Source organism: Larus michahellis, chromosome 4 (genome assembly GCF_964199755.1).
Source record: "Larus michahellis chromosome 4, bLarMic1.1, whole genome shotgun sequence".
Lineage (NCBI taxonomy): Eukaryota > Metazoa > Chordata > Aves > Charadriiformes > Laridae > Larus > Larus michahellis.
The window spans coordinates 49,506,203-49,527,785 of NC_133899.1; the positions used below are offsets into that span (position 1 = coordinate 49,506,203).

A 21,583-nucleotide genomic window follows, 5' to 3' on the forward strand; every position below is an offset into this window, starting at 1 on the left:
TGAGGTGGCACAGGGGAGTAAACCACATGTTTTAAATAACAAGGCAAGCATAAGCAAGATTTTTGGGGGGAAAGTGTTGGGGGATTACTGGCAAAATAGACTCAAAGAATGAAACCAGCAGAAAGAAACTGCCTTGATGAGTAGTGTGAAAATTGATGTGGGAGGGAAAGGAAAGGAACATGTGTCAGTATAGTTTAGGAGATATTAAAATAGCTAGAGCTGAAGCGCAGAGCCTGGGACGAGCTGAGTACAGATCTGAGAGCGAGAAGCAGTGGGGCTGTGTGGGAGGCTTGGAAGAAGGAGAGACAGATCTGATGAGCTGAGCTCGGAAGTGTGTTTGGTGTCGGGGGCTGTGAAGCTGACTGAGGAGACTAAGGGAGGAGTCTGGCAGTGGGAACCAGCAAAGAGCTCACTCGTGCATGAGGAAGACTGAACAGCAGAATCCGTGTGTGACCTGATGGGCATTTGGGAAGCTGGAGAACAGGATTTGCTGGGCAAGCTCACTGGGAACGATACGAGGATGGCTTTTGGAGGTGAGATGAGGATTTGCTGGAGACTGGGTTAAAATTTTGCTTGAGGAGTGGAAGCAGGGACTGGGGAAGAAGGGGTCACACCTCGGGTAGGGGCTGAGGGAAGAGCCCTGGTGCCCATGCAAATATATGTCCAGGAGGGAAACTCAGTGTTGGAGAGTTGCTGGGAAGTGGGATGCAAGGAGGTGGGGTTGGGGATAGCAGAAATAGAAGACTCTGGGCAGGCTGTGCTGGTGGTGGGAACAGGGGAAGCAGGGACAAGCTCTGCTAGGGACCACTCTCCTCCAGTGCCAGGAATGCCTGCATGCCTGAGTCTCACCATTCTGTTGCTGTCAGCAAGTAACTCTGACGAGCTTGGGTCTCGTCCTTGTTGAATCTGGGTTTGCTCAGAAGATAACAACCTGCTGCCACTATCAGTTATTCCATTCCCACTGACAATGATTTTTGTGCCTTTTGTTATGATGCCATATGAATGCGTTTTTTCGGCAGTTTTTCAACAATTGGTTTTTAAAGAAACAAGATATTGCAAACAACTTAACACAGTTCCCAGCATAGACGTGCTATTGAGATACACTAGGGCTGTGCAATAGGATCCCCACTATCTACAGCAGGTGAGGGGAGGTGTGCAGTGAATCAGGCAAGGGGTTTTAGGATGAGAGTTTGGGTTCTTTGTCTGCCACAATATTCCCTTGTGGTGTGGGGCATCCAGATTTTCAGAGGCTCCCATTGACTGTCCATTCTCCATTTTCTGGGTACATGAGCATGGTCTGGAAAACATATTTTCAGACTTTTTGAGCATTCATATCTGTAACTGAATCAGCAAGACTGTCTTGAACTTAGAGCGTACTGTAACGTAAAATACCCGGAAATGTCAGCTCTTTAGTTTCAAGACTCTGATGCCAAAAGCCAGCAGATACTTCATCTTATGCTCTCTATTCATGCACCAGTTTAATGCTACCATTTCCTAACTTCTGAATACTTGATACTGCATGTGCCATAGTATGATATAAAAACCTGTTTCTAAAAAAAAGACTTTAAACATAACATTTCTGCTGAGCAGCTTGTTCTGCAATACAGAGGGGACCACAAAGGAAAGGCAAAACTGGCCTACATTCGTGTAGGAAGAGAGAGGAATGCATACACATGGTTTTGTCAGTAAGTGTCAGGATATTTCACAAAACAAGGTTATTTACGTAAAAGAGCAGGCACAAAACCACCAGTGTAAGGGCTTGTACGTGATTCCTGTACATGAGTCTTTGGACGAGTATAAAAAAGAAAGAGTTGGGTGGAATGAGAGTACAGGTATGGTTTTGGACATCCTGAAAATGAGGGTCAAAAGCTGGACTAGAATGATAGCAGAAGCTGGAAGAGATGGGAGCAAAAAGGAAAATAATTTAAGCAGAGACATGCTGTATGCACTGAAGCATAAAAAGAGGAAAAGCTGATATCGCTGTGGAAATCTGCTATAGACCTCCCAACCAAAGCAGTGAGGTGGATGAAGCTTTCTATAAGCAGCTGGGGGAAATCTCACAGTCACTTGCCGTTGTTCTTATGGGGGACTTTAACCTCCCGGACATCTGCTGGGAATACAACACAGCAGAGAGGGAACAATCCAGGAGGTTCCTGGAATGTATGGAGGATAAATTCCTCGCACAGCTGGTAAGTGAGCCGACGAAGGAAGGTGCCCTCCTGGACCTGCTTCTTGTGAACAGGGAAGAACTTGTGGGGGAAGTAAAGGTTGGTGGCCATCTAGGGCACAGTGATCATGAGATGGTGACTGAGTTTTTGATTCTTGGAGAAACAAGGAGAAGGGTTAGTAAAACTGCCACCTTAGACTTCTGGAGGGCAAATTTTGACCTGTTCAGAAGACTGCTGGACAAAATCCCTTGGGAGGCTGCCCTGAAGGATATAGGAGCCCAGGAAGGCTGGACATACTTCAAGAGAGAAGTCTTAAAGGCACAGGAGTAGGCTGTCCCCGTGTACCGAAAAACAAGTAGGTGGGGAAGGAGACCGGCCTGGCTAAATAGGGACCTTTGGCTGGACCTCAAGAACAAAAGGAGAGTCTATGACCTTTGGAAGGGGGGGCAGGTCTCTCATGAAGACTATAAAGATGTAGCGAAGCTATGCAGGGAGAAAATTAGGAGAGCCAAAGCGCAGCTAGAGCTCAACCTACCTACAGCTGTTAAGGATAACAAAAAATATTTCTATAAATTCATTAACAACAAAAGGAGGATTAGGGAAAATCTCCCTCCCTTATTGGATGCAGAGGGAAACATAGTCACAAAGGATGAGGAAACGGCTGAGGTGCTCAATGCCAACTTTGCCTCAGTCTTTAGCAGTGGAACTAGCTGTTCCCTGGGCACCCAGCCTCATGAGCTAGGAGACAGGGAGGGGAAGCTGAACGAGGTCATCACAATTAAAGAGGAAGTGGTCAGTGACCTGCTGCACCGCTTGGATGCGCACAAGTCTATGGGACTGGATGGGTTACATCCAAGAGTGCTGAAAGAGTTGGCAGACGTGCTCGCCAAGCTACTTTCCATTATTTACCTGAAGTTATGGCTGACTGGGGAGGTCCCAATGGACTGGAGGGTAGCAAATGTAGCGCCCATCTACAAAAAAGGCAGAAAGGAGGATCTGGGAAACTATAGACCTGTCAGTCTGACCTCAGTACCAGGGAAGGTCATGGAGCAGATCATCTTGAGTGCCATTACAAGTCATATATGGACAAGCAGGAGATCAGGCCTAGTCAGCATGGGTTTAGGAAAGGCAGGTCCTGCCTGACAAACTTGATCTCCTTCTATGACAAGATGACCCGATTATTGGACGAGGGAAAGGCTGTGGATATTATCTACCTAGACTTTTGAAAAGCATTTGACACTGTTCCCCATAGAATTCTCATGGGAAAACTGGCTGCTCATGGCCTGGATGAGCATACGATCTGCTGGATCAAGCACTGGCTGGATGGATGGTCCCAAAGAGTGGTGGTCAATAGAGTTAAATCCAGCTGGCAACCGGTCACAAGTGGTGTTCCTCAGGCCTCAGTGTTGGGACTGTTTCTGTTTAACGTCTTTATTGATGATCTTGATAAGGACATAGAGTGTATCATCAGTAAGTTTGCAGATGACACCAAGTTAAGCGGGAGTGTTGATCTGCATGAGGATAGGGAGGCTCTACAGAGAGACTTGGACAGATTGGATCGATGGGCCAACGCGAATGGAATGAGCTTCAACAAGGCCAAGTGCCAGGTCCTGCACTTGGGCCACAAAAACCCCATGCATCACTACAGGCTTGGGGAAGTGTGGCTGGAGAGCTGCCTGGCAGAAAAGGACCTGGGGGTTCTAATTGACAAGCGGCTGAATATGAGCCAGCAGTGTGCCCAGGTGGCCAAGAAAGCCAATGGCATCCTGGCTTGTGTTAGAAATACTGTGACCAGCAGAAGTAGGGGGGTGATTGTCCGCCTGTACTCAGCACTGGTGAGGCCACACCTTGAGTATTGTGTCCAGTTCTGGGCACCTCAATACGAGAAAGATATCGAGGTGCTGGAGCGAGTGCAGAGGAGGGCAACGAAGCTGGTGAAGGGCCTGGAGAATAAATCTTATGAGGAGCTATTGAAGGAGCTGGGACTGTTTAGTTTGAGGAAGAGGAGGCTGAGGGGAGACCTCATCACTCTCTACAACTACTTGAAAGGCCATTGTAGAGAGGTTGGTGCTGGTCTCTTCTCACAGGTGATTAGTGATAGAACAAGAGGGAATGGCTTTAAGCTGCAACAGGGTAGGTTTAGACTGGACATTAGGAAAAAATTCTTCACAGAAAGAGTGGACAGACACTGGAATAGGCTGCCCAGGGAGGTGGTGGAGTCACCATCCCTGAATGTGTTTGAGTCATTTAGATGTGGTGTTAGGGGATATGGTGTAGGGGAGGACTTTGTAGAGTGGGGTTGGTGGTTGGACTCGATGATCCCAAGGGTCTTTTCCAACCTAAATGATTCTATGATTCATGGCTGTTATCAGTTATGACAGAGGGGTACTAGTGGAAGGAATGCAAGAAGGACGTAATGAGATGAACAGCAGCCAGGAGATTGCCTCGGGGATGTGTGCTAAGCAACCGGGACTGTTACAGACAGTTCTTGCTATGCTATGTGGTGTGCAATGGCAGGAATGAATGAATCAAGTTTACACAGGGTTGAGACAAGGTGTGTAGACCTTAACGTCAAAGATGACATTGCTATTATTGACAGTGGCTGAGAAGAGAAATGTGGGACAGAACTCTAAGATACAAAAGAAGCCAGAGACCTAGTTATTTATATAATGAGGAAAGCAGAGGGATTTTATGAGGCCCCATCTCCTATGAAACCAGACTGGGAGGAGGTAATTTATTGCCACCATGGTAAGCAGGCATCACGTTCTAAACTTTCCTTCCATATTCCCTTTTCTCCCTTTCAAGTTTCTTAGGCTTATCTAGATTCCATAAAAGAAAAAGTAGTGGAAATTGCTTTCCCATAACTGGTTTTGCATGAGCTTAAATGGCAGTTGATACATGCATGGACTTTTGAATTAAGAGTTTAGATAAGAAGACCCCATAGCCCATTACCATATAACAAAGCAGAGGGTGTGGATTTTGTTCTCATATTTTCTGTCAGGGACCAAGACCACTAACAGGGCTCTGACTGTCTCTGTCTTGGGATTTCCTCCACCCTGCCCAGGACCCCATGTAAGCCACTGGGGCCATCAGTCCCTGCCCCAGTGATGCAAAGTTCTGGCCTCAAGCTCCCCATGGCCCCACCAAGCTGGGCTCACCCATGAGCCAATGTCAGCGTGGCTCTGCCTGGTGAACTGGTCTCTTCGGTGAACCTGGCCACCATCTCCAGGTCTTCACCGTTCAGGGCCAGCGGAGATGTGACAAGGCTGGAGAGGCCTCTGCCACTCTGGCCATGTGGTTGCACTTGGTTCCCAGCTCCCCATCCTGAAAGGAAAAGCTGTCCCTCACTGCTCTCTGATGACATCGACGGGAAGTGGCCATACTTAAAAAATCAAAAGCCCTTGGCCTTTTTGGCTACAACTACAGCAACAAAACCAGACAATTTTGATCACGTAGTAAGGGTTGAGTTCCAGCATGTGACTGTAGTGCCTTTAATCTCATTTCTCTTTAAACGTCTGTGGTAATTTATTGGATAGTTTTGCACATTCCTTCCTATACTCATTTCCTTGAATTTGTTCTTCTCCATCTTTACTTCACTGAATTATTCTTTGCATCTTTTCCACACCCATTCTCAGCCTCCCTTTCCCACAGCATCATTTGAGCAGGCTACGCAGCCTTTCTGTTTCCCATGGCCCTGGCTCTGACGCTTTTCCTCAGGTTGCTGCTCCCTGCCTCTCTGAGATTTTTTTCTGTCAGGCTCTGTGCTGCCTTTTCCCATGTACTCTTTTTTTCCTCCTCAGTTTGGTTCTTTTCATCCCCAAATTGGCGCTTCCCTTTCACTTGCTCTTTTGTGGGCTGGTTGGAAACAGTTTTAGCACACTGACAGCCTAACTGGTGTTGGCATCCCTGAAAAGGAGGATTTTAAGGAGTGATTTTAGGTGAAAAATACAGTAGCTCTGTAGGTGCTTCAGAAACTTTTTCCAAAAGGGGGGCAGCAGAGAAGAAAGCAGAAGCTATTTCATAGAATCACAGAATACCAAGTTGGAAGGGAACTCGAGGATCGTCTGGTCCAGCCTTTCTTGGCAAAAGCACAGTCTAGACAAGATGGCCCAGCACTCTGTCCACCTGAATCTTAAAAGTGTCCAATGTTGGGGAAGCCACTACTTCCCTGGGGAGATTATTCCAATGGCTGATTGTTCTCATTATGAAAAATTTTCCACTTGTGTCCAATTGGAATTTCCTCAGGAGTAACTTGTACCCATTACCCCATATCTTTTCCACGTGTCTCCTTGTAAAAAGAGAGTCTCCATCTTCTTTGTACCCACCCTTTAAATACTGGAATATGGTGATAAGGTCTCCCCTAAGCCTTCTTTTCTGGAGGCTGAACAAACCCAATTCTCTCAGCCTTTCCTTTGATCATCTTGGTGGCCCTTCTCTGGACCCTCTCCAGCCTGTCCACAAATCGTTTGTATAGCGGGGACCAAAACTGAACACAATATTCCAGGCATGGCCTGACAAGTGCTGAGTAGAGGGGGATAATGACTTCTTTATCTCTGCTGGTGATGCCCTTGTTGATGCAAACCAGCATCCTATTGGCTTTCTTTGCTGCTGCAGCACACTGTTCACTCATACTGAGCTTTTTGTCCACCAGGACCCCCAGGTCCCTTTCCACAGAGCTGCTCCCCGGACGTGTAGATCCCAGTCTGTGCAGCGCTCCTGGATTATGTTTTCCCAGGTGCAAGACCTTAAACTCGTCCTTGTTGAACTTCACAAGCTTCTTGTTAGCCCACACTTCCAATGCATTCAGGTCTTCTTGCAGGGTGGCTCTCCCTTCCTCTTCTCCACTCAGTTTGGTATCATCAGCTAACTTCATCAGGGTACAATTGCTCCCATCATCCAGATCACTTATGAAGATACTAAAGAGCGTTGAGCCCAGTATTGATCCCTGGGGGACCCCACTTAAGACAGGTTGCCAGTTTGAAAAGCCAGTAGCCTCTCAGCCAGTTCCCCTCCCACTGCACAGACCTCTTGTCTAGACTGTAATACATCAGTTTTTCTAGGAGGAGGCTATGGGAAACCCTGTCAAAAGCCTTGGAGCAATCCAGGTAGACAATATCCACTGCTCACCCCCCTCAACTCATCAGGTTACTTTGTCATAGAAGGTGATCAGGTTTGTCCAGCACGATTTTCCCTTGGTGAATACGTGCTGGCTTTTCCCGATCACATACTTCATCTGACTATTTGTTTATTAGCAAGGGTTAATGGTAGCAGGGGCTAGCAATATGGCTGATCGGAAAGTAAAGTTGAGCTTTTAATGCTGCATGAGAAGTGACAGGTAAAGAAAAACCTTGGAAGTGAAGACAGGCAGATGATATGGGATGAAATAGAAAAGGATGCTAAAAGACAGGCATAAGAAGGTGGTGGAATGAGAATAACAAGCAGTTTAATGATGGCAATGAGAAAGGTAGCACTGCAGCTGCTGAGAACGGGAAGAAATCGGGTGCAATAATGGAGGGCTGAGATGATCAATGCAGGGAACAAGAATTTTAGCTTGCACCTGTGTTGGAAACTGTGACTTCATACCCGCCTCACTGCTGTGAAGTGTGCTACTCTGTAGGACATCCCTGTCAGCCTCTTACTTAGTAGCCCCCAGTCTAGCTCATAAGTTGTCTCCCTCCTGAACTTGTACTCATTTTTGCATAGCATCTTTCAGTCCTTGCTGCTGCAAGTGAGGTGATGTCAGACCCTGACTCTTGTTGAGAAAATGACACAGATCAGATAGTTCTTCTAGCCTTTGGCTGTCTGCAGCCTGCTGGAGGTTCCTAATCCACTAATGATTTTCCACTTCACAGAGCAGGCCAGTCTGCCTGCTGAGAATCCAGTTTCTGGGGTCTCCCTCCCTCCTGTCCATCCATAGCAAGTTGTACAAGAACAAGGAGGCTGCAGATTTGGATGAGGAAGGGTCTTACTTCTAAAGGTGGGATTCACCCTGTTAGAACAGCACACTCAGAACTGCATCCAGCAAAGCTTGTTTTTCCTGTTCATTTTTTATTCTGGCTGTTCCTGGGGGGTTTCTACACGTCATCACCTCTTCACCTTCTATGTACCCATGTACATATCACTATGTATGTATTTGCAGTTGTCTTTTTGAAGGGATCAACAGGGCTTAAATATAGAATGTGGCTCAGCCACTGAAAATGTTATCTGTTTCCAGAGATTTTCCCTACCTTCCTATGAGCTGCCCTACTGGTACCTTTTTTTTACTTATAGCTTCAAATGTATCAGGAGCACACATAAGTATTGTTGTAATTTCATTCTTTTAATCTGGAAAGTCACCTTATCATCAGGTAGGGTGCAAAGGATCGCCTCATATGCTCAGCTGTGACCAACATCTATCTTTGCAAAAAATTAGCTTGAGACACACCTTTGTAAGTTTATCACCAGGAGACCTTAAATCCTTATCAACCTACTTAGTTAGTTTACTTGGAGCAAATAATGTGCCAGTGTAACTGATATTAATGTGTTTCTGAACTACATGCATGCGTGTGTGTATATGTACACATGCATATAGTTCAGAAATATATATACACATACACACACACACACGAGTGTCTGCGCCTGTATTTCTGTACTTGGGTAGTAGGTGCCATACATGAAGACTTAACGTTATTCAACATTTCCAGTTATAGGACTTCTAATTGTTTATAAAAGTATAAAAATATTGTTTTTTCAGACTGTTTTTTTAAATATTTCTTTAAAAATTTCAGATTTTTCAATTGCAATGGTTCATCAGTTCCAGGACAAGGACTGGGAATGCTCAGTTACAAATCATTGTTATATCAGTTCAAGGACAGAATGATGTACCAGTGATACCCGTTAAAGGCAACACAATCTACTCCTTCAGTGCCTGTGCTAGAAATAAACCTGCACGGCAGGAGGGAGAACTTCAATCTGAGTGTGATGTGCTAGATCATGTACTCACATGACTTTATTGTTAAAATAATCTTTGGACTGTCTAAATATTTCTTAATTGAAAGAGTACCAGCAATACTATATCAGACCTTGTTTTGGTCAGGGGAAAAGGAACTCATTACAAAACCAAAGGTGGTAGTTGGCTAAGTGTGAGTGGTTGTGGTGTAGCTACATATGGTGCAAACAGTTAAAATCCAGACTGCTAACAGACATATGGAATGGCTGTATAAGGTCTACTATCACAAAATGGACAGCAAGTATGAGACAAAGGAACCAAGAGAAAGCAATTTAAGAGGAAAAAATATCTGATACCTCAGGCATATGATATTTTTGTGAGACCCCTGGGAAAGTACAATCTCATCATTGAAACAGAGATCTCTACTGGGTCAAATGATCTATCCTGACATACAGGAGATGTGCAAGTAGGTTGCCAGCCACTCCTCCGTACCCAGTATAGCATATAGAAAAGGGGGATGTTGAAAAGTAATTAAAGGCGGAAAATTGTCATAAATTTCTTGAAGGAAACAGAAGGATGGGAAGAACATTTTATGGTCAGCAAACTTGGGAACAAAGATATGAACAATGTAATACAACTTTTTTGGGGGTTTGTTATGAGGAGTGCGTGTATTGGGAAGAGAAGAATTTTAACAATGGATTAGTAGAGGGAGATGGTAGAATTATCAGTAGTGCAAATAAGGTTGGAATTCAATAAATATTTCTCGCTTTATGAGGGCTTCAGGCCTTTTTCCCATCTCGCATCCACATGTGATGATTTGCATTGCTTTTCCCAATAATCTGTTCCCCATTTGCTACCACTCCTGGCTTGAGCAATTGCTCTGGTTGCTCTCTTGTAGAAACTTTGTATTATGTTTTAGGAAATGGATCTCACCAAACAGGCTTCCTATTTTTGTTTGGGTTTGGTTGATTAAGGTAATAACATTCATCCAGTGGATTTAGAATTGTATAAAGCATTCGACTTGATACTGCAGCATGTTTTGGCTAAGAAGCTAGAAAGCTATCAAACCAGCTGGATGCACATTGAAGGAATTAAACACTAGTTAAATGACAGGCCTCAAAAAATCTCATCACCTGATAGAAACGCTTCTGAAAGCATTCTGCAAGAAAGGATTCTGTAAGGATCGTTCCCCTCACTGCCTGGTTTACTGCTTAGAAATGTCCAAGAAAGAGTCATAAAATGATTTCTGATGAAATCTGTAGAATCCAGTGCAACATGCAGAGTTGAAGATATTAAGCCATAGGTATGTATGGTTAATCTATAGTAATGTGATCTGAAGAACAAGCAAAAACCAACAGCACGGTGTAAGACTCTTATCTAGAAGATTTTATGCTTCATTAAAAATAATAAAAAAAAACCAAACAAAAAAACCCACAAAGGCCCCACAACTATGTGTAAAAAGAACAAAGCAGATTAATGCCCCTTATTCAGTTTTTCGTATTTCCTCCTCTCCTTGGGGATATGCTGGTTCCAAAGAGACATTTAGATCTCTGACTCCTTGCTGTGTCACTTTTCACTAGAAGACATTTCTGCCTTTTTTTCGAGGAGCCTGTGGGAGCCCATTTCTGCTTCCCTTTGGTTACAGCTATTTATTATGGAATTGTTGTGTTAATAGACTCACCACACCTTGACTGAGGAATGCCTTGTAGTTACCCAGTCACCTTAAATCACACTTAATTCAAGGTAGGATGAGGTAAAATGCAAACAGAAGTATTAATTCATTATATCTAAAATAGACAACACAATTACAAATATCTGGAACAGACATAAGGAAGAAATAGAAGACAAAGTTTATCTGATCTGCTGACACTGAATGTATCACAAGGATGTTTTTTTGTTTTGGATTTTTGTTTCCCTTTTTCAATTTCAGGTTACTTGTCCCTCTTCTGAAAAAATGGCTCTCAGAATTTTCTTTCCTCCTATTCCTCAGGTTGCTCTTAGGTGATTTTCATCATTGGAGACCGTGCATTACACAGAACTCCGTATTGGCGTCTCCTGTCAGAAAACATCTTCAGAAGAAACCTTTGGACTTCACCTCCAGGTAGTTTCTCCAAATTCTCATGCTGACCTCACTTGCTGATGGACAGTTTTAGCTCTTACAGCCAGTCTGCACTCTTAAGTTTTCTAAGGGGTCCAGAACATGCCATCGTGTGTAAAAATACTGTGTTTGTTTGAATTAGTATTGTGGCAGTTTAATATAAACACAAGTAAATTGTTAATATATGTGACTGCAGCTTTGTTCATAATGATGTTTACAGGTCAGAGATAGTGAACAGTTATCCCTCTTCATTTTTCAGGTCCTGCCTACCCTAAGAGAGATTTAATAATTAGTAATGCTGTTAACTGTATGAGTTTGAAGATATTCTGGTAAAGATGTGTGATATAATAATCACCTGTCAGCCCTGAAAGGAAGAAGCCTTGTGTGCAAGCACATTTTCAGCAATTTAACTAGTGCTGCCTCTTCTGCTGCCTCAGAAAACACAAGAAACCTGTTTCCATTATGGCAGCTGGGGTTTATGTACATCCACACTGGAGGGAGCGGGGTGGAGGGGGCACCACAAATAACTTCCAGAGTGGTCCTGTTGTATCTTTGTAAAAAAGAAAAACAAAGAAAAAAAAGTTGAAGTTAGATCCTCAAGAAATCCAGGCAATGATTCTTTTTATTGCCAGTAGGTTCAGGGTGAAAACCCAAAAGGTGGAAAAAGAAGTCAGTGTTGCTTGACTTTTTTGATGGTGCAGACTTTATGGGACAGAAATAGAATGTCATGTTTGCCAGTAGTTGTGGTTTTGCACTTAATTTTGCTACTTCAAATAAAAAGTGATGAAAAAGCTTTCTAATGGGAGCAACACAGTAAGATTGCACAAAGGATATAGAGAGTTCTCTCTCCAGGAAACGTAAGGGGACAGAACGAGTGAGCACAGGAGAGGGAACACTTTGAGTGTTGGATTGCATTGGCCTTCTCTCCCTTTATCTCTGAAAATGGAACATCTTCTTTTCTTTTGTTTCCTCTGCTGCTTCTATTTGCTTCCTGCCATAGTGAACCATTTTGCGGCTCTTACGCTGCAGCAGCAATGCAGCAGCAATGGCAGCAAACATGTATACACTGCAGTCTCTTTGGGAGAGAGAGAATGGGAGAATTAATCTAATGTTAGTAGTTGGGATTCTCTGCTGGAATGTGGAAGAGTTTGTCCTGCAGCAAATATTAATTTATTTGTACGAAGTGGAAAGCTTCAGGGCAAGAATCACAGAATGGTAGGGGTTGGAAGGGACCTCTGGAGACCATCTAGTCCAACCCCCCTGCCAGAGCAGGTTCACCTAGAGCAGGTTGCACAGGAACGCATCCAGGTGGGTTTTGAATGTCTCCAGAGACAGAGACTCCTCCGCCTTTCTGGGCAGCCTGTTCCAGTGCTCTGCCACCCTCAAAGTAAAGAAGTTCCTCCTCACGTTTAGGTGGAACTTCCTATGCTCAAGTTTGTGCCCATTACCTCTTGTCCTGTCCCTGGGCACCACTGAAAAGAGCCTGGCCCCATCCTCCTGACATCCACCCTTTAAGTATTTATAAGATCCCCCCTCAGTTGTCTTTTTTCCAGACTGAAAAGACCCAAATCCCTCAGCCTTTCTTCATAAGAGAGGTGTTCCAGTCCCCTAACCATCTTCGTAGCCCTTTGCTGCACCCTCCCCAGCAGTTCCTTGTCCTTCTTGAACCGGGGAGCCCAGAACTGGACACAGTACTCCAAGTGCAGCCTCACCAAGGCAGAGTAGAGGGGGAAGATGACCTCCCTCGACCTGCTGGCCACACTCTTCTTGATGCAGCCCAGGATGCCATTGGCCTTTTTTGGCCACAAGGGCACATTGCTGGCTTATGGTCATCCTGTTGTCCATCAGGACTCCCAGGTCTCTTTCCATAGAGCTGCTCTCCAGCAGGTCAGCCCCCAACCTGTACTGGTGCATAGGGTTATTCCTCCCCAGGTGCAGCAACCTACACTTGCCCTTGTTGAATTTCGTAAGGTTCCTCTTTGTCCAACTCTCCAGCCTGTCCAGGTCTCTCTGTATGGCAGCACAGCCTTCTGGTGTGTGACCCACCCCCCCCAGCTTTGTGTCATCAGCAAACTTGCTGAGGGTGCACTCTATCCCTTCATCCAGGTCATTGATGAATATATTGAACAGGTCTGGGCCCAGTACTGACCCCTGGGGAACACCACTCATCACTGACCTCCAACTAGACTCTGTGTCCCTAATCATGACCCTCTGAACTTTGTCTTTCAACCAGTTTTCAATCTACCCCACTGTCCATTCATCTAACCCACTCTTCCTAAGCTTCCCTATGAGGATGCTGTGGGAGACTGCGTTGAAAGCCTTGCTGAAGTCAAGGTAGGCAACATCCACTGCCCTTCCCTAATCTACCCATCCATCCATCCAGTCATACCATCATAGAAGGCTATCAGATTAGTCAGACATTATTTCCCCTTGGTGAATCTGTGTTGACTACTTCTGATAGCTTTCTTTTCCTCCACTCCTCCACATGCTTTGAGATGATGCCCAGAACGAGCTGTTCCATCATCTTTCCAGGGATGGAGGTGAGGCTGACCAGCCTGTAGTTTCCTGGGTCTTCCATCTTGCCCTTTTTGAAGACTGGAGTGACATCGGCTTTCCTCCAGTCCTCAGCCAGTTCTCCAGGACCTTTCAAAGATGATGGAGAGTGGCCCAGCAATGGCTTCTGTTGTCTCCCTCAGCACTCAGGTGCATCCCATCAGGACCCATGGACTTGTGGATATCCAGTTTACTTAATTGATCTCTAACTTGAACCTCCTCAACCAAGGGGAACTCTTCCTTCATCCAGACTTTCCCTGTTACTTTCTCCAAAGTCTGGGACTCCTGAGGGCTGGCCCGAGCAGTAAAGCCCAAAGCCAAGAAAGCATTTAGTAACTCTGCCTTCTCCGCATCCTCTGTCACCATGGCTCCTGTCTCATCCAACAGCAGGCCCACATTTTTATCTAGAGATGGGAAGAATCTCATCCTGAATGCATCATAGACTTGCAGATAGACCTGTTGCAGGTTACAGAAAACTTTGTACTCCCAGACAGTGAGAAGGAAGGTTATTAAAAAAAAATAAAAATCTCTGTAATCCTAAATGAGTCTATTGTTACACAATATGAAGGGATAGATGGGTTTGCTTGACAGGAACACCAGCTTTAAATGAGAACGGAGGAGTATTTGCTCATATGCAGTTCATTGTTCTCAGAAAGGGGGAAATTTTGTAATGCTTTGAAATGGTCATATTATTTGTCTGTTTGATTTAACAGTATAATTGTAGTGATTCTTTTTCATAGGGGGATTTTTACTCATTAAATAAAGCCTGTTTTTATAGGGCTTGAAAGGTCTTTCTGCTATTGTAAATTCTGTAAGAGAATACCGTGTAATCTTCGTTATATCAGTCATGCAAAATCTAACCTCTACTATCTTTCCTTTGTACAGAAAGGCAGATTTCTACTTTAGAGATCACTTCATCCTCCTTCCTGTGAAAATAATATGAATCAGAAGGTGTTAGTTTTCCTTCTCCCAAATTTTATTTTTGGGATATTTCTTTTTGGGTTTTTCTATAAGAGACAAAAGAACCTAACAGGTGAGTAAAGAATTTACTGACAGAAAGTCTTAATGTTTTCTAGAACCAGGGACACCTTTCCCCGATGTGTTGGAAAGTAAATATGGAGTCTAAGTGATAAACAATACTATGAAAATACTCAAGGCCCTGTCACTGTGATAGCTGTCTTAGCAGTTAGAAGATAGCAGGAAGAATAGTACAAAAACCAGTCGACATTAGAAGTGTTAGAACGTCCATCTTTCTTAGATTAATATTGCTAATATGTTGAAACTTTTCATTTTAACATACTTTTCACTAAGTAAGATAGTTTGTTGCATGTTTGCCATAGTGGAGTCTGGTGCCAGTAAACAAAAAATTGATTTTAGGATCTTCATTAGTTTTTGTATGCAGGGAGATAGATTGAGTGCTATGGTGATAACAAAGAAAGACTTACATAAGACTATTTCACACTAATGGCTTTAATTTCTTCCCTCCTTGGTTGCAGGTCCTTTTCCTGATCCCACTGAAGATTGGCTGGCAATTCAAAATGATCGCAAAAGCGCACTGGCTTCTGTCTGCCTGAAGAACAACATTCTTAAATTAGGAAGCAAATTAGATTCTCATGTTGCAAACCAACTCTTTGTGGAGCACAAACATAAATTTATCTACTGTGAGGTGCCCAAGGTAGGCTGCTCCAACTGGAAGAGAACTATTTTTCTTCTCCAAGCAGACTTGAATGCAGAAGCTTCTGAAATTGAGCATGACCACATCCACCAAACCTCAGTGATCAAAAAGCTGGTGACTTACCCTCCTGGCATACAACAGGAATTTCTGAACAATTACACCAAAGTGATGTTCACCAGACATCCCTTGGAACGACTGGTTTCAGCTTACAGAGACAAACTTCTGCACTCTGAGCCATTCTACAGTATCACTGTTGCTAATGAGATTAGGGCAATGTTCAGGAAAAACAAAAATTCTTCTGAAAAAGTGAGTTTCCAGGAGTTTGTCAATTTCATTATAGCAAAACCACCAAATACTCTTGACATTCACTGGAAACCAATGTTTCTGCTCTGTGATCCTTGCAACATTCACTATGATATTCTGGGTAAGTATGAAACTCTTGGTTTAGATTCTGAGCATGTTCTGAAGGTCATTGGAGCGCCAGGGAGCCTGCACTACCCCAGCTTGAAGAGGTATGGCTCAGAGAAACGAACTAATGGTGATATCACCTTGGAGTATCTCAGACAATTGAACTCAGAACAAATTGAGAAGATAAATAAATTGTATGAAATGGATTTTGTCTTGTTCAACTACACTATGAAATATGAGGATTATTTTTCCCTGAATGACTAATGTAGGTTGAACAAAGAACAGCTTCCTTTGTCCTCACAGGTGCTTGGTAGGTGGGTTGGTGACTGCTGCTGAGATTTTACTGATGTTTGGAGACATTATCATCCTAAGCACTCTTATAACAAATCCATGCCATGATCTGTTGTACTGTACAGTTCTTTACCTATACGAAATTATTTTCTTCACGTTGATCATTAATGGCATATGTTTGTTTCATGAAGATTGTTTATAAATGATAGATTTTGGTCTGTTGGTAAGAGTTAGGGGAAGGATGAAGAGTCTTGTTTTTCACAGTGAATATCTTAAAACACAATTTAAAATGTAAATTATTTAAAATTTTTATTAGAAAAAGACATATGAAGCAATAAATCATCTGCTTTAGAGTCAAACCACTCTGTCTGCAAGAGCCTCAGTCATGAATCCTGTAGGAAACGAACAAGTAACTTGAGACGCTTGAAGCTGCATTACACAGAAATTAATGCCTCATTATATTCCCCTCTACCAATGCTCTCACCACAGCCTACCAGCCTCATCCCTCAAGCAGTATAGTTGGCAGCAATCCAGCCAGGGTTTCCCTTGATATCTCTTCAAAATCTTCTGATGAGCAGGTCTGGAGTTCATGGTGACTTTGCAAACTCTTTTCACCACCTTTCTTAGCATTATGGTCTGATTTAAGAGGGGAGGTCTGAAAAATGTATCTTTTTTTACATAAGTAGTTAGAGGTACCTTCTAAACTTGGGTGGTGCAGGATCTAAAATCTCAGTGCAAAAGTGACTCTTATCTATTCTCCAAAAGCACTTACCACCCAGTCAACTGACTGTCCAGTCAGCACAGGGGGGACGATGTTTGGGCTTTCTCCATTTGTGCCTGCCTGGAGCCCATGAGCCCTTGGGACTTACCTGAGCATGGCACTTGGGTGGAGGCAGTAACCTCAGATAATGCATTTGTTCTACATGTTGCTTTCTTGCTTCACAGGAGATTGAGTGCAAATAAATTGTAGAATTATGGTGAGGGGAGCAATGAAGCATGTGGGACAAGCAATTCAAACAATTATCAACTTCTTATATTATATTTGTAGGTGGCTTTGGTTTTAGATCATTGAGGGGTCTATAACTGCTACTATATTAAGTACAAGGCTTGCCGCATTTTTTTGAAAGTCTATTGCCTGATAACATTGAAAAATAATTTGTGACCATATTAATTGTGGCAAGTTTTAGCAACTAATCATGAGCATTAGCACCATCTTTAGGGGATGTCAGTCTCTTAGGAGCTAACTTGAAAATCTCTCAAATGCACTTAGTTCCTATCAGCTATATCTGCAAATGTACAAAGGCTGGCAGGCTAGTCTTGGATCCAAAGTTGGCTCACAGCTTCTCATTGCATAGAAAAGGACTGGGACAAAATAACTTTATCATACTGCAGCCACCAAACTGTACAGCCATTGCTGCCAGCAGCGTGGCCAAGGGAGAGGGAAAAGGGGACTGGGAAAAATGGGTGCAATGGGATTTGAGCCAAGAAGGTTGTGAAGAGAGCTCCTAGTGTAGGGAGTGGGATGCAGGGTTGTTCTACTCCAGAGGGAAGATGAAGCGATGTATTGGACATCAGCTGGAGACACTGATGAGACCCATGGTGACAGGAGGAGACAAAGGAAGAAGCTCTGTGCATCCCTCCTTGACAGCAGATGGTAAACAAAGCCAGGACTACCATTCAGTCCATCTGGCAGCTCTTACATGGCCGACTAGTCCATAAATGGGGCAGCTTTGGCACAGGGAGAGATCCAAAGTGAGAACACGAAGCAAGAACAGCAAAACATTTTCATTTAAAAAATAGCTTGTGATTTTATGTGGAGTGATTCATGGTTCTGGATCTTACCCTCACCACCACCATATTTGGTGTCCCCACAGTCCTACTATCCCCCAACACTGGATTGCTCATGCTGCCCTGGTAACCCTGTAGTTCATGTGGATTTTCTTTTTTTTACTTTTTTATTGTTCTGAGGCAGAAGAAGCTGGAAATTACTCCCATTCAAAGTTAAGGCTATGCAGAGGGATCAGGTCTCTCTCTCTCTCTCTCTCTCTCTTTCCTGAATCAGAGCCATCTCCAGATACTTGATTCTCTGACATTCTTTGCCAGATCATGCAGAGGAAGAGGGAATAAGATTTGCTTTATAACTTGCTTCTACATGATATAGCTCTGGAGGGATCTAAGCTTCAGCAAATATACTTTAATTTTCTTGCACCATCAGGCAGCCTAGGAAAACTCCGAAGAAATGCTACTGACAGAGTTTGATAGGTGTCTTTGCTATCAGCAGTCTAGTGTTAACACTCCCCTTCAGTTCCTTGCTGTTAGATATGAGTGGCTTTCTATTCTTATTTCCTCTTTCACACAAGATCACGTATTCTTCCTACAGTGGTGACAGAAAATGGATGGCTACTTCATTCATCACAAGCACTAGTCAGTAATGGATGGCTATCTATTAATGCAGAAAAATATCTCTAATTGTTCACGATGGACTCTCAGATTTGACATTTGCCTATTGGAAACTGTAAGTAGCACATTGCCCAGTATCACTGGCTGCTGTAATGCTGCTTAGCTGGTGTGGATCTCAACAACAAAAACTGCAGAGGACATGTGCGTGCATGTGTGCTCATATAACAACAGTTTAGGAAGCAGTGTCACATGAGAACAGTGTAAGTCATGCACTAACAAAATGGGAATAACGGGTTGATGTCTGTTGGAAAATAGAAAAAAAAAAAAAGACATTACCTTATAAAGGATTTTCTAAGATTCCCCTGCAGGCATCTTTTAATGCTCAAACCAATTTACTGCATTTACATTTCTGTGAGCTAACACTCCCCCAAACCAAGAGCTGCTGTGCAGTGGTAGAGGAGTGCATGTGAGTTCTGCAATGTGTTTCAGCATTAATGAAAACAATGGTGCCTTGCTGTGTGTTGTAAAAAGCTTTCACAGCTTGCAGAGATGGGTATGGAACTTCGGGCTGAGCTCAAAAAATGAGTCTGCAGGGGAAAATTGCAAGATCTTTAGTAATTGCATCGAGATGGCTGTGTTTTTTAGCGATAGCTGTCAAGTGGCAATGTTTGTGGAAAACTCTGGTCTATAATCTTTCCTAGCATATGAGCGACTGCCCATTGCCCAGAACAGTGAGAGTTGTGCCACCTTGTTTATTCCCCGAGTAAACCCCAAAGCTCATTACACTGGACGGCATTGTAAGTTTGCCAACAGAAGAGCTTACTGTTATTTCATTCTTAATATTGTAACATAATAAAAGTTGATGAAGGCTCTAGACTTTGTCCTAGTCAGCCCATAAGAACTGCAAGACACCTGTAGACTAAGTGACATTTCCTGTTCTGTCTTCCCTACAAGTGTACTGTCCAGAAGAAAGGCTCTAAGCTGAGCCGGCCTCCCTTCGGCCTTTGCTCCACCCCCAGTGGAGCTTCTTTCCTTCGGGTGCTAACTCTGGGTGATGTTTTCCTGGGAGGAAAGTGGGTGCTTGCCGTTGGGAGCAGGGGTGGAGGTGGTGTGGTGTGGCTCGGGGCTCAGGCCCTGGCGTGGATTAAAAGGGGTAGGGCTTGCCATAATTAATCTGATTTATTGTTATATGCCTGTGATATTACCATTGCTAAGTTTAATTTCTAATTATTGTAATAAACTTTAGTGAGTTAACACATAGATCTATTTGCTCATCCTTCTGAATAACGTCTATTTAAAAAAAAAAAATGACTCAGAGCTGTTCCATCAAAACATAACATAGGCCAGACGCTATTTGGCTCTGCTTTGGTACATTAATATAAAGCTGTCTCACAGGACTTGTAAAGAATTGAAAAAATTACCAAATACTAATGAGTGTTCCAGTTCAGAGAAAAGATGGAGCTAAGAGGGGAAAGGAAGAGAAACAAAAAATCTTGCAAAGTCAAGCTTGCAGCTTTCCTGCAAGTCTACCTATCAGCAGTGAGGAAATAAGGGAGAATTTGCCCATTCTCATGGATATCCACACAAAAATCCTTTCAGGATAGGTACCCCAAATCTGACATCATACCTTCTTCGTGAGGTATAGCAGATCTGATCAGCGTATGTCAGCAATGGAGACCGTGTCACCAGTAGTTCCTTGAAGCAGATGTATTCTCCACTTAAAAGTGATGGTTCTGCTCATAAGCAGTCATTTTTCATACAGTTTTGAACGTGAGTAGTAGGTAAACCATGATCAGTGGTTTCTCCTTCAGAGAACTTCCCAAAGCAGGACAGCTATGAACAGAATAAAAGGTGTCGACAGAAGAACAGTGTGAGCAATGAAACTTTGAATGTTACACAAAGTGTCCTCTGACCAAGAGTAAGAAGAGGAAACACCACCTGTGCAAGTCATTGCACATCGACCAAACTGCAGCCCTCATGGCTCACAGTTAGAAGGTGATTCTACTTCTGCATTCAGATTGTTAATACATTAAAAGCTTTAAGCTCTACAATTTCCAGTTTTCTTGGCTTGTCTGTCATAGATGTGTGAAAAAAAAAGGAAAAGGAAAAAGGAAACAGGAAAAGAAAAAGACGCTAATGAATATGGTGTAGGCCTGGCACAATTTCTCCCCATCACCGAACTTCTCATCTCCCTTTCTTCTGGATTTATATGCTAGCTCATGCTTTAGTATAAAACAAAAAGTTATTAAGTTACATAACTTGCATAAATCAATGTAAACCAAACAAAATCAAAACAGGCGGAGAATTTACTTGATAGAAGCGTGCAAAATTGCGGGAAATCCTCCTGGAAGTTTTGACTGGGTATTGAATGTACACAGGTGTGCAGTTACAAAGCTGCTTCTAGTAAGAATTATTTTTAAAGAAAAAGCTCGAGTGATCATAAATCTCAGTCAGTTACTGAGAATAAAGTTCCAATGAACCAGCAGACCAAAACTGGTGATCAATCAAACCATCACAGGATCAGGCCTGTAAAAACGAACCAGCTCAACACCATTTCAGCACTGCCCACGTGCACAACGACTAGAACACTTTTTTTATACCTCCAGGATCCTTCTTGTACCTTCTTCTGGAGATGTACCAAAGCTTAGCAATATGAAAGGGCTTTCTCAAAAAGTCCCATCATCCCATGCTGTAGAGACATTGTTAGTGAGATTATACATCATTTGTGGTGTCCCACCAAAGGTACAAAAGGTCAGCAATTATTGGAGCTCAAAGCAGAATTTAGCATGATTACCTAATGCCAGGTAGGCATACTCAAGTTTATATTTCTATGATTTACCAGAAGTATGGGGAAAGCTTTCACCAACAAAAACACGCTCCGGGGAGTGGGAGACGATGCAGCTGAGGAGGCTATTGCAAGGAGCCTTGCAACAGAGACTCCCGTTACCACCTGGACAGTGACTGCCCTCGCTGTCTTAATTTGGAGTTATGCAAAGCGTTTTACACTGTCCGGCACGACATCCTGGTCTCTAAATTGGAAAGGCATGGATTTGATGGATGGA

At 43.4% G+C, this 21,583-nt stretch overlaps 1 protein-coding gene across 1 annotated transcript; it reads left to right on the forward strand.

The window, feature by feature from the left end:
• Nucleotides 1-221: 221 nt before the first annotated feature.
• Nucleotides 222-20,716, forward strand: LOC141742404 (carbohydrate sulfotransferase 9-like). Its single transcript, XM_074584599.1, has 4 exons — nt 222-533; nt 11,087-11,197; nt 14,633-14,780; nt 15,244-20,716. The coding sequence occupies exons 3-4, from the start codon at nt 14,687-14,689 to the stop codon at nt 16,092-16,094; spliced, it is 945 nt and encodes a 314-aa protein (XP_074440700.1). The 5' UTR covers nt 222-533; nt 11,087-11,197; nt 14,633-14,686; the 3' UTR covers nt 16,095-20,716.
• Nucleotides 20,717-21,583: the final 867 nt, after the last annotated feature.